Source organism: Uloborus diversus, chromosome 6 (genome assembly GCF_026930045.1).
Source record: "Uloborus diversus isolate 005 chromosome 6, Udiv.v.3.1, whole genome shotgun sequence".
NCBI lineage: Eukaryota > Metazoa > Arthropoda > Arachnida > Araneae > Uloboridae > Uloborus > Uloborus diversus.
In genome coordinates, this window is record NC_072736.1 from 27,194,136 (window position 1) to 27,207,648 (window position 13,513).

General features: G+C 33.8%; 1 protein-coding gene across 1 annotated transcript; it reads left to right on the forward strand.

Moving 5' to 3' along the window:
• Positions 1 to 1,307: 1,307 nt before the first annotated feature.
• LOC129224294 (uncharacterized) lies at positions 1,308 to 12,692 on the forward strand. Its single transcript, XM_054858726.1, has 2 exons — positions 1,308 to 1,543; positions 12,502 to 12,692. Exons 1-2 carry the CDS (start codon positions 1,308 to 1,310, stop codon positions 12,608 to 12,610), a joined length of 345 nt encoding a protein of 114 aa, XP_054714701.1. The 3' UTR covers positions 12,611 to 12,692.
• The last annotated feature ends 821 nt before the right edge of the window (positions 12,693 to 13,513 follow it).

A 13,513-nucleotide genomic window follows, 5' to 3' on the forward strand; every position in this document is an offset into this window, starting at 1 on the left:
ATTTTATACAAAGATACAATGGATTTCAAGTAGAGCAAAGAAAGGAAACCATTATCATTGGTAACGTAAATCAGGGAAATTTAGTAAACTTAATCAGGGAAAAGTCAGGGAACTTTTTATCACAGTTCCTGTCACCACTCTGATTAAGATGCTTTTTTAACCAACACGCATTCACCTTTCAGGGCCCACGAGGGGCCATATCAGCCTTGTCAGAAACTAGGGGCACAGTCCTTAGAAGAGCCCCGCATTTGAAAACTTTACAGGCTCATGGGATCCGGCGACTAAACTGACATTGGACCCACCTTGAGCTTTAGGGATCCCGTTAATTTTCCCTTTTACTCTAAATAAATAATCAATAACTGATTGAAGAATGCAGATAATTTCTTGAAATTTCAAACACTCACCCATCACACAGAACTATCAATTATGTATTTTTGAGTCAGTATTTCAATTTCTCCGTAATTATGTCCCATATTTCCGTTTCAAACGATGTATCAGATGGATAGAAATCTAAGTATCTTTACTGCGGTAATAGATATGTATCGATATATTGGTATATATGTGTTTTAGCATTACAAGGAATGTCTTTTCAATGCACAAAATTTGAGCTTGTGGATTTAAAGACCTCCGACAAAAGTTGAATCTTTTTGTTGGGTGTCTTTACATTCATTAACTGACATTTTATGCGTTGGAAAAAGACGCTCCTTGTAAGGCAGAAACATGTGTACAATATTCCTGCACATTTGTGCTTTTAACGTTGTTTTATTTGCTTTTAAAAATCATATATGTTTGGTGAACTAGAACTATAATTTGTTTTAATTCCAACTGGATTCTTCACACCTTTTATTTATTTGTTTATTTTTAAGTTTCAAAATTACATTTTTGTAAAATTTTTGACACAAACAAAATCTTTTAACTAGTGCCTGATTAAATTTCAGCTGGAATTTTAAAAAAAAACTTTTATGTGGACATAGAGGTCTATACCATTATTTTAATGAGTTCAAAATTCATCACGTGTGTGTCGTTGGTTCTTCTTAAAACATAATTGGTACACGATTACTCGGCCGAGTACTCGGAACTTGGCTACTTGGTATGTCTCTAGATTTTACCATTATGCTTTGATTCAGGAAAGTTAATTTGATGAAAAAAAGAAAAATTCACCTGTCAGTGAAAGTGAAAATCATTAAGATCGTACATTGGCCATATTTATCCTTAGATTGTATTGCCATTGACTTATTGATTATAACTTTTAATATAAATAGAAATTTTAAATAAATCCCGTCTTTTCATAATTTCTCCCTTTGCTTATGTCTAGGCTCTCAAAGAAGGAAGCTGTTCGCATGATCGTGATCCGTAGGCGCAAAATGAGGAAGCACAAGCTCAGGAAGCTGCGCAAGAGAATGAAGTTTGTCTTTGCCAAGGTCAAGCTGAAACGAGCATTGCGTAAAGAACAGGCATTTCGCACGGAGCTTCTGACGCAAGTGGAAGCGGCCGACATGTTTGATGCCAAAACATATGTAGAGAATATTCTTCATACACTGAGGTATGTTTTAAGCTGAAGTTTATATATATATTTTTAAAAGCTTGTGCTATTTTCAAACTTTATTAATTGATAGTTTTTATTTACTTGTATCTCTTTTACATATAAACATGGGCATAGCCAGAAAAGGGCAGGGAGGTCCAACTGCCTCAATAGAAGAGAATCTTTGACTCCTACTTTCTTTCCAAATGTCATCAAAGATAATTTAAAATTGCAGCTTTAAGACTTCAATCTCGAAAATTTTCTGGGGAAGAACCACATAACTGCTTTTTCTGCCTTCATCTGACCAAAAATAGCATAAATTTTTTTTAAGGGGTGAGGAGGACTGTAATTTCAAGCAATTTCCGAAGTCTGTATTGTGTGGGGGGGGGGACAAAACAAATATCCACTATTTTGCTGTGCCTATGCTAAGGCTTGCGCCTCCTTAACTAGAATCTGGGCTATGCCCTTGCATATAAAGACTAATTTTGTGACTGTGGTGATGTTCACACAAGCTTTACTTTTGACAAACAAAAGATAATTCAAAATTAATAAATGTCTGAAGCTAGAAAGTTTAACTAAACAATGTTCTAAAAGTTAAGCTGTGAGTTGCCGCCCCAAGGCTAAGGCGTAACTACCAGCAAATAGCTTGCCATTCAGACACTATTTTACTGTGCGTACCATGTGCAAGCTGTTTGGTATTTGTAGGGCTGTAATGACCTGATCGGTAAGGCATCTGACTTGTAACGGAAGAGTGTTAGCTTTAAAAGCTATGCGCAGTATTTTTCCGTGGATCTTACGTCTAATAAGTAATAGACATGAACCAATTTTTTGAGTCAAGAGACGACCTCTATTTTATTTCAACATATATATAAAAAGGTAATTTACATAAAATTTAAATAAAGAATAAAATAGTGTTGCCACTCTTTGGCTATATAACAAATGTAAATTAAATTAGGATGGAGCTGTGAAAATAGTTAGTGGTCTAACATATCCCCCTCATTTTCACAGATCCATACAAGAAAATGATAATTTTTAAACACCAAAACAAAACACTCTTTTACAGAAGTCCATTAACTGTTGCACAGTTAAACATTTAGTCAAGCAATCAGCTAAATTCTTCTTTCCATTAACATGAATTAACTCAAATTTCCCATCTTTTAAATTTTCTTTAACGAAAAAATATTTAATGTCTATATGTTTAGTTCTTTTATTTTCCACAAAATTCTTAGAAAAATAAATAGCACTTTTGCTATCGCAATAAACTGTCGGCTTTTGAAAAATAACTCCTAAATTTCTACAATCTTTTAAGATTCGTGAAAGCCAGATTATTTCTTTTACTACATCTGAAATAGCAATAAATTCAGATTCCATGCTGGAAAGAGCAACTGTGGCTTGTTTTGACGATAACCAAGATATTGGAACTCCGTCTAACGTAACTAAAAACCCACTTACTGATTTTCGATCATCTCGATCTGAAGACCAACTTGCATTTACGTATGCTTCAACATTAGAATTACTAGCTTTAGATAAGTCCAAGCAATACTCTTTAGTATTTATAACATAATTTAAAACTTGACACAACATTTTCCAGTGAATTTTGAAAGGAGAATTACAATACTTAGATAGTAAAGATACATGAAACATAATATCAGGCCTAGTTCTCGTGGCTAAAAACAAAAGACTACCAACTAAAGATCTATAAGGCACATTTTGAATTTCTTCCCCCTCTGCACATTTTTGTACAATTACACCGGGGTTTAACGGAACTTTTACATTTTCCTTTCGAAACTGATTGAAAACAGAATCTAACTTTTCAATGTAAGATTTCTGATGAATCATTAAATGACCATCATCCATACATTCGAATTCAACCCCTAAGAATTTTGAAATTGCCCCTAAATTTTTTATATCAAACTTTGATTTTATTAAATCAATTGCACGATTCAATAAATCGTCATTTAAAGCAAATACCGCTAAATCATCAACATACAACAAAATTATAACTTTCCAATTTAAATGAAAAACACAATTACAACTCGACAGCTTTTCGAAATGTAATTCCGAAAATACTCTATTTAATTCATGAAACCACTCGCGCCCTGATTGATGTAGGCCATACAACGCCTTTTTAAGTTTCATAACATGATTTTCTTTACCCCTCGTTACAAAACCTTTTGGTTGTTCCAAATATATGGTTTCTGTTAAATTTCCGTACAGATACGCACATTTAATGTCCAGATGAGCATGTCTCCAACTTTTTAAGGCGACCAGAATTGTAAAGAAAAATCTAACTAATGTAAAACTAATTACTGGCGAAAAAGTATCAAAAAAATTTATTCCTTCTGTTTGCCTAAAACCGAGTGCAACCAACCTTGAACGATATATCCTAATTGATTTATTAGTATCTGTTTTTAAATTGTACACCCATTTACAACCCAAAACTTTTGTGGCTTCCTTTCTCGGAACCAACTCGTAAACACCGCGAGATTTTAACATATTTATCTCTTCAATCATAGCTTTGAGCCATTCATTTCTTTCTGAACAGTTTTGAGATTCTTCAAGTGTTAAAGGAATTTTAACTTCCGCACAATGAATTTCAACCTCGCTATCACTCGAATGTTCAGCATTATCACTACTAAGAATTTCTTCATTTAAATCTTTCTTTGAAAAATCAAAATCTTTGGAATTAAAGGGAATGTCATTATTTTTGCAATAATTTTCGACTTCTTTTAGACTTCTAAGTCTAATTTTAGGCTCAGGATAGTAATAAATGTCTTTTCGACCTTCAGATTTACCTCTATTTCTAGTTTTTACTTTCCTTTCCCAGTTTATTCTTTTTATCCCACTAGTTTCACCTTTATCTGGAATATCCAAGGAAATTTGAGTTTCCTCATCCGAGAAATCACTTTCTGAATTTAAAATTGACGCTGTAATAACAGTTTCTTTTCGCTTAGATTCAGTTTCATATCTATGTTTACTTTCGTCAAATTTTACATGCTTAGTTTCAAATACATTTCGCGTACCTGGTTCCCATATCCTATATCCATATGTTTTTACTGCATAACCTACCAATATACCGATTCCAGCATTTGGTTCGAATTTACTTCGTCGTTCTTTTGGAATATGGTAATACGCGCAGGGTTCGTACGCTCCGGGAATTCCGGGAAAACCGGGAATTGTCAGGGAAAATAACACTGTCAAAAATGTCAGGGAAAAGTCAGGGAGATTTCAAATTTTGTCCTCCAAAATTTTTTTTTCCCCAAGGAATTAAGTACCATGAGGTCTAGTCTTCGTTTTTATTGTGATTTCACGAAAAAAATTGTAAATTTTTATCTAAACCGACTGGCACTTAAAAACTGCAATCGAAAAATGAACGTTTTTTTCACAACGAAAAATGCGCCAAAAGAGCGAAGATTTTCTTGCATGGAGTCAGTGAGGGGAACGCATTTCTTTCTACTGCCTAAAGTTATAGATGGGTTGCCACAACATTCTATTCGGTTCAGGGTTCGTACGCTTCGGGAAAACTTAAAATTATCATTTAAAATGACATAGTCAAAAATGTCAGGGAATTTTCCAAATGTGTCCCCAAAATTTTTCTTTTCCCAATTTTTTCCCCAGGGAATTTAGTTTTATGAGATCTAATCTTCATTTTTATCGATGTATTTAAAAAAAATTGTAACAATTTTATAGCAATGAAAAAAGTGGCGACCCAAAAAATCTTCAGCAGCCGCCATTTTTGGCTCTCAGTAGTTCCCAAGGGGAAAAAAAATCAGGTGAACAGCAATTATGCACAAACTCAAAAGGAGAGAAGACAATTTACTGCTTCGGAAGCACAACCTGTAGATGGGAGGGTCAATCGGGGAAAATCGTTTTTTTTTTTTTGATCGAAAATCATTTCAGCTACGTGTAAAACGTAGTCGCCATCTTTGGTCATTCACAAGATGGAAGTAGATACGACCCTAAAATGCCTAAGTTTCTAAAAACAAAGCAGAATTGGATGTTTTCTTTAATTGAAAACTGATGAAAATAACAAAAAATGGTCCACAAATTGTTTTTCTATAGTTATTTAAAATAATTTTCTTGAGAAATGAAAAATTTTGTTCTTAAAACTTAATCTTATCCTCACTGCCTCGGACGCAAATGTGATAAAAACTTTTCAATGAATTGTAGTTTCATGAAGATTTATTATTTTTTAATTGTCTTCATGCGACAAATTAAAAAAGCTATTTTTTATTTTTGGGCATAGCCGCCATATTTGGTCATTCCCAAGATGGAAGTACACAAGACTTTTTAAAGTGCCTAAGTTCCCGAAAACGGCATTGGATGTTAATTGCAATGCAAACGAAAACAACACAAATTGTGCCTTTTTTTCCGGATAATTTGTAATCATTTTCTGGAAAAATGCAAAATTTAATCTTCATAACATTTTTTGTTTTAATTGATTTAGACTCTTATGTGCTAAATACTGACTATTTTGCTTTTATTGTAGCTTTTTAAGGATTATTAATTATTTATTACTACTTTTATACTACAAATCCAAAAATCTACTTATTATTTTAAAATTTTCACTTTGTCGCCATATTTGATCGTTTGCACAATGGAAGTAGACTTAAACTTCCAGAAACAGAATTAGATGTTTATATCAATGAGTAACATTGAAAATAACATTAAATGTGAAAAAAGGTATGAATTTTTGAAAATTAACTATTACTTTCTGGAAAAGAAAATTTGAAATTTTAATGTAAGCGTCCTTTAATATGTGAAAAAAAAAAAAAAAAAAAAAAGATTATTGGCATTGGCCTATGATCGGCGGATGTTGATTTTTGTTACTATGCATTACATGGTATGCCGATTGATGCAACAAGTTAACCATATTTATACTGAAATTTAGCTTTGCATTTTGCTCAATATGTTTTGTGTAACCTACTTATAAGAAAATAAAAAGTATTGTAAACCAAAAGCGGATGCTAAAAGGTTGCTGCAGGACTACAGCAAAACGCTATAATATTACGCTTGACATCAAAGAAACGCTAAAATAAGTTGAAAGTACTCTGTTTTCAACAAATAGTAAACAAATTAAAACAATTTTGAACAAAATGTTTAAAGAAAACTTAAAATTTTGACAGAGAAAACAAAGGAAAAAAAAATCCTTTTTTTTTTTTTTTAATTTAAGGGGAGAAGTTTCAGTTCTTCTGCATTGCTACTTTAAACAATTTTAATTATTTTGAAAATATTACTATTTAAACTTAAATTTTGAATGAAGCGAGTAACCTGGAATTTTCTAAAAAACAACCTGGAAAACCTGGAAAAGTCAGGGAACTTTTTTTAACCAAAAGTGTATGAACCCTGTACGCGGTACTTCCTATAGTTTTCAAGTGTCTTACCGAGAACTTTTTATTGTCCCAAATGTTTAGTGGTGCTACATTTCCTAAACTTTTATGCGGAAACCTATTTTTCAAATAGTTTTGCATATGAGCTAATTCAGCCCACAATGATTTTGGTAAATTAGTTTCACTTAACACTGCTCTAACACCTTCAATAATTGACCTGTTCAGACGTTCCGCTGTCCCATTCATTTCTGCGGAATAAATATTAGTACGTTCAATTTTAATACCTTCCGACTTTAAATGATCTTCAAAATATTTAGCACAAAACTCAAGCCCATTATCAGTTCTAATGCGCTTAATCCTTTTGTCAAACTGTCTTTCCGCTTCTGCTTGAAATATTTTAAAATATTTAAACGCTTCATTTTTATGCTTAAGGAAATAAATATTGGCATATCGAGAATAATCATCTACAATACTTAAAAAATAACGCGAACCTGCTAAAGATTTTACCGCAGTTGGGCCAAATAAATCTAAATGAAGTAGTTCCAAAACACTATTAGTAGTAATTTTATTTATACTTTTAAAACTAGCTCTAGTGGACTTTGAAATTTGACAAGTGTCACAAATTTCAATCTTACCACTTAAGTTTTCTAAACCGTAAACATTTTCAGATTTACTGAAGCTCTTTAAAGCTTGAGCATTTTGATGCCCATATCTCTTATGCATTAACATAATTGAGTTTTTCTCAGTAATACAAATTTCAGAAGTTTTTACACTTGAATTTGCTTTTAAAATGTAAAAATTGTTTACCAAAGGTGCTTCTACGAAAAATTGACCGTTCGGTTTTCTTATTACAGCTTTACTGTTTTTAATTTTTAATGAAAAACCAGCTTTGTCAATTAATCTACCAGAAATCAAGTTTCGCGACATATTTGGAGTGTACATTACATTTTTCAGTAAAAGAGTTTTATTACCTGACTTTTGTATAATCTCCAAAGAAATGTCACCCGAACCACAAATATTTGTTGTTCCTTCCGCAATTACAGCTTTTGAGTTAGGAAAACTTTTAAAGTCTTGAAATAGTTCTAAATCAGCACAGAAATGTTCTGTTGCGGCAGAATCTACCGCGAATTCAACAGTTTTTGTATTTGCTGTCATTGCTCCGGGGAGAAAAGAACTTGCATCTCCGTCCTTCTTTCGGAAATTGGAATTTTGGACTTTCTTTAGTTTTCCGCGATTTTCCGTAACCATATCTTGTTGACCTTTACGTTGTTCACGCTTCCAGTTGTTGTAGTTAGAATTATTTTTCCTTTTCGGACAGTTCCTAGAGTAGTGCCCTTCTTCTCCGCAAGCGAAACACACATTTTTTCTGTGTCTGTCGAAAACAAATGCAGTTTGCGGGAATGATGAAGTTTCTTTTGGATTCTCCCTATGCTGAAGTCTATCAAATTCAGATATTAAGGCTTTTCGCACATTTTCAGAGGTAAAACTTTCATCGCTCAGTTGATACAGTTGAATTACAACATTGTCATACTTCGGAGGTAAATTACACAGCATCTGATACGCTATTTCGTCATCTTCCACTTTTCTTCCGGCAGATTCCAAGTCTTTTGCAGCTCGAAAAATGCGGCCGATAAAAACAGAAATATTTTCGTCTTCTTTTAAATTTAATTTCGTGAATTCCGAACGCAACGCGGCAATTCTAGCTCGAGTTGTAGGTTCGAACACTTTGCATAACGAGTCCCATGCTTCTTTTGCACTAGTCGAGTCTATGACCAAATTTTTCAGTTCTTCGTCCACAAGCAGGCAAATTGTTGACATTGCTTTAGAATCGCGTCTTTTCCAAGATTTCGTTTCTTTTTCGTCAGCACCTTTTGCCAGAGTCTCCGTACCGTCTACTACGCTAAACACATCATAGTTCGTTAATAACATCTTAACATTGAACTTCCAACTTTTATAGTTGTCTCTGTTTAGCTTCTGAAACTTAAATACGCCACTTTCCTCAGCGTGCGCCATTGTTACCCAGTAATGGATAGAAGTTATTTCTCACTGCGCTATTTCCAAACTCAAACATTTTAGGTTTAAACCACGCTCTGCTACCATTTTGTTAGCTTTAAAAGCTATGCGCAGTATTTTTCCGTGGATCTTACGTCTAATAAGTAATAGACATGAACCAATTTTTTGAGTCAAGAGACGACCTCTATTTTATTTCAACATATATATAAAAAGGTAATTTACATAAAATTTAAATAAAGAGCAAAATAGTGTTGCCACTCTTTGGCTATATAACAAATGTAAATTAAATTAGGATGGAGCTGTGAAAATAGTTAGTGGTCTAACAAAGAGTCCCCAGTTTAAACTCAGCTGGTCGAAGATCCTTCGTGTTCCTCAATGGTGACTGGGACATGTTAACCCTAGAGAAGTCGCGCTTCGGTCAATTCCCCGCGCGTTGTCAGATATTTCGCTCTATCCCACCACCCCTTATTCTAATAATGGGGCCCATCTGTGTAGCTGAAGGTCAGACTCTCCCCAGCCCACACACTTAGTTCTGAGAATTTTCTTCGGTATTTCAAGGTTGCATAACTTTTGGAAATGTATGTTGGTCATTTAAACCAATAGCGCGCCATCCTAGTCAGGTGTCATTTTCTCCCCCGACACTTCCTTTCTTCTGCTTTTGTCTCACGGATCGCTACGGCAGAGAAAAGAACAAAGCGCGAGCACTAGCGTAACAAAAGGAAACGCGACTCTTGGGTTAAATATGTCATGGTCACAAATTCCTATAGGTGAATCAAAGATCTGAGGATTCGGGACCAGGGATTGCTTGGCTTCTGGTCTGGATCAAAAAATCAGAGCTGTCTTTAGGGTCCCATAAACCCATTAAACCAAAAATGGTGGTAGGTACGGGCCCTGGGGTGTGAAGTGAGGTGAAGTGTTTGGTATTTGCTTGTAACATACGAATGCCGAAGTATTTTGAGTTTACAAACAACCACTTCTTCAATGAAAAGATACAAGCGCATGAATGAAAAGGTATCCAATAAAAGCAATAAGGTCCAGGTGCAGGATTTCAGAAAAGGAGAGTTGCAAACTTTTTTTCTTTCTAACTTATTGTGTAAAAGAAAAAATAACTAATCAAATTAAATAATTTATTTTAGTTTGCTAACAATAACTTCTTTTTTTTTTATGTTACACTTTAAATAAAATCTTTTATGTACAATTCATCATTTTCTAAAAAATGGAAAAAAGAACACATTCTTTTTATATCAACTAATGCTGATCTTTATTCTAATCAAGCAACATTAATCTGGAATTTAATGAACTTAGAAATTTCGCACTAAGCACTATTCTACTTTTTTTTTTCCATGGAAGCTTTCTTCTTTTACTATGTGAAGTGAAATCCACCTAATACTCCCTTGAAGAAATAGTAATATAATTTTTCCCCTGTATGCCTAGCATTGCCATACTACTCAACCATTCTTTCATCATTGACTTTTCCAAACATAACTTCATGTTTGGATTCATGCAAAGGTAGTGTGGGAATCTATAATTCTCGAGCCTATTCAAAATGGGGAAAAATTAAAGAAGGAGAACACTTAACTAATTAACTATAAAAAATAATTTAATTAAATCCATTTTTAAATTAAGTTAGTTATTCATTTTAATTTAATGGGAGTATTTTAACCTTTAAAACTTTCCCCTTAAACATGGCCTTGAGTGAAATAACTAACAGTTTATGACCAAGCAACCTATGAGAAAATTATAAACTATCAAAGAACCAATAGGAATGCAAAATATGCTTGAAAGTTTTCTCACGGGTGCAAAAAGTATGAAAGAAATAATTTTGCGGAAAGAAGAAGCTAATATCTCTTAAGACAAAAAAGGACAGAACTATGAACAGAATAAAGGGAAAACATTTTTTTAAAATCTTTTTTTAATCATTGTGTTGTATATCAGTAAATTAGGATTGTTTAATCTGCTTTTTCTGAAAAATAATTGTATTGTTTGCAAAACTCATTATTTGTCATATTCTTCCAAGTTTTAGTTATGTCTGTCTTCTTTGGACATTACATTTTGCACAGTATTAATGTTTTTATGCATAGAAAGCAAAAAACCCAAACTTTTTTGAACTACATACCCCCCTGTTGAGAAAAGAGCCCTTCATACCTCCTAACGCAATAAATTGTATAGGCATATGAAAAAAAAAGCAGGTATTACTTTAGAAACAAAACATGTATTTTTAGTGTCATGAGATACAACATTATGAGTTCCAATTTTAGTTAAAGAAGTACTGGTAAGAGAAAAATAAGTTAGTGAGATCGATGAGCTTGTATTTCCTTAAATAGTATTCCTATTCTTGGTTGCATTTGAGTAAGGGTCACTAGCAACCCAAGTCACTAGTAATATCAAGTTCTTTTTTTATACTTTGTGTTTATTGCCACGAGTGAAAATGCTTTTTCGCACACAAGTGGATATAATCGTAGAGCTTCCTGTGATTCACTGAGATACACCGTGAAGTATTTTGTCCAAAATGATATGTCCAATTTTCCAAATCCATGTTAGGCAAAAGTATTGCTTGAATATATATTTGTTTAACGAATATAGATGCTTCATTTAAATTGATTGTTTTCATTTTATAACCATCGTGATTAATTAAAAAAAGCCACAATGTAAATTCAGGTTTGATGAATTGTGTACCAACCAAGTATTTTAACCAAATTTTTTTTTTTATTTTCATCCGGTCACTTGTACCCTCCCCCTCATTTTAACTTCATGCCCCCTGGGGAATCATCCCTCTGTTTGAGAAACCCTTTCTTAGACTGACTGTAAACCAGCAAATTCCATGAGGGATAACTTTTCAATGGGCAATAAAAACATGTTAGATTTACAGTCCGTTGTAGTTAGTGGGTTTTATTGCAACAAATTTCTCTATTTGTTGGCAACATTTGAACTTATTTGTTTTTTCTACTGCAGCTTAAAATATTAACCCAGTTAAGAAAAAACTCATTTTCACGAAAAGTGAAAGCTGTTTTAACACTGTAAGCAATGCTTCTTTTTTCTGTTAAATTTTCAATCTGAGCTCCCACCATGATTTCCAAGTCTTGTTTTAAAATCAACTACTTCTTGAGAGCGGTGAACTATGATATATGTTTATATGTAATTTAGTAAGAAACTATAATATTAACACATGTTTATGTTTGGGAAATACTGAAATAATATACAATATTCTTTGCAGGGGTGCCCACACCCCTAAGAGCTATTCCCCCCCCTTAAATGTTGCAAAGACCCCCCTCCCCCAAAGCAAGAGCCCGCCCAAAAAGAAAAATACCCCTTAACCCCCACCCCCAAACATTTTCAATCCCAGGTGGGCACCCCTGTTCTCCCTCATCTGTAATAAAAATGTACTTTTGACAACTAACTATATCGAACTCTTTAAAATGGGATAGCTGTCATAACTAATTAATAATGAACCTTTCGTCTCAATTTTAAGCATATTAACATTCTTCTTCTTCTCTTCTTTGATTCCACTGTAATACATTAATATAAAAAGCAATTGAATGCAAAACATCCATGTTAGAAACAACATTGATGGTTAAAAAAAATCAACATCCACATTGCACCCCTTTTAAATATTAACAACTGGTGCAATTGTTATAGGTACCATCCCAAGCCAGAGACTGAAGAAGAAAGAAGAGAGCGTTACCGAATTTTGAAAAAGATGAACCGTTATAACACAAATTTCCAGAGGCCTAAGTTTGATGACTAATTGTCTTCTTTCTCTTTCTCACCTGTATAGAATCTATCATTATAATTGTGATGTTTTAGTTTGGAAATAAATATTTGCATAAAACCTTAAGGATTGCAGTTATTTTCAAAGGAGATTTTCATTCATTAGGTAATGGTATTTAGCTGGTATCCATTGGCGCATGCCTACTAATTTTCAAATCTTCCAAGTTCCACATGCTTGTCTGATTGAATGTTGTTTTCCGAATTATAATCTGTTACACTGAACAAAAAAAAGAATAGAAAAATTAATTTGAACTTTGACTTCTTGAATTCAAATTATGTTTTTCGCAATCATGAGTGTGTGTATGCAGGCGTGCGTGTTTGTATGTGTGGGGGAGGTATGTTTGTGTGTGGGGATATGTGTGTGAGTGGGTAGTTGTGTGTTTGCGTGGGGGGTATGTTTATGTATGGGTAGTTGTGTGTATGTGTAGGTGTGTGTTTTTGCGCGTATATGTGTGTGTATGTGTGCGTAGGTGTGTGTGTAGGATATGGACGCGACCTGGAGACGGTTTTCGCTAGAGGAGCAGCATCGTGAGGGGGCCGGCCAACGGTGGTGCTGCAGAGGGAGGTGGGGAAAATAAAATCATAGGACATCAAAACAGTCAAGTCAAGACATCAAAACTGTCCTTTTTTGAGCAATCCTGATTGCTCAAAAAAAGAATGATTTATGTTTAAAATTATTTTTAAATAATTGTATTCTAGCTGACCCGAACTTGACATTCTTACTCCACCACAGGAATTCAAAAAAATATTTCTTTGTCCCCCTCCCCGAAAAGATCCCCCATTCGCCCCCCCCCCCCCCTTCCCAGCATTTGGATTGCTCAAAATGTGTGAAATTTTTCAACAGCCGGGTGAGATTATTTCCTTTTTTCTCCTTTCTATT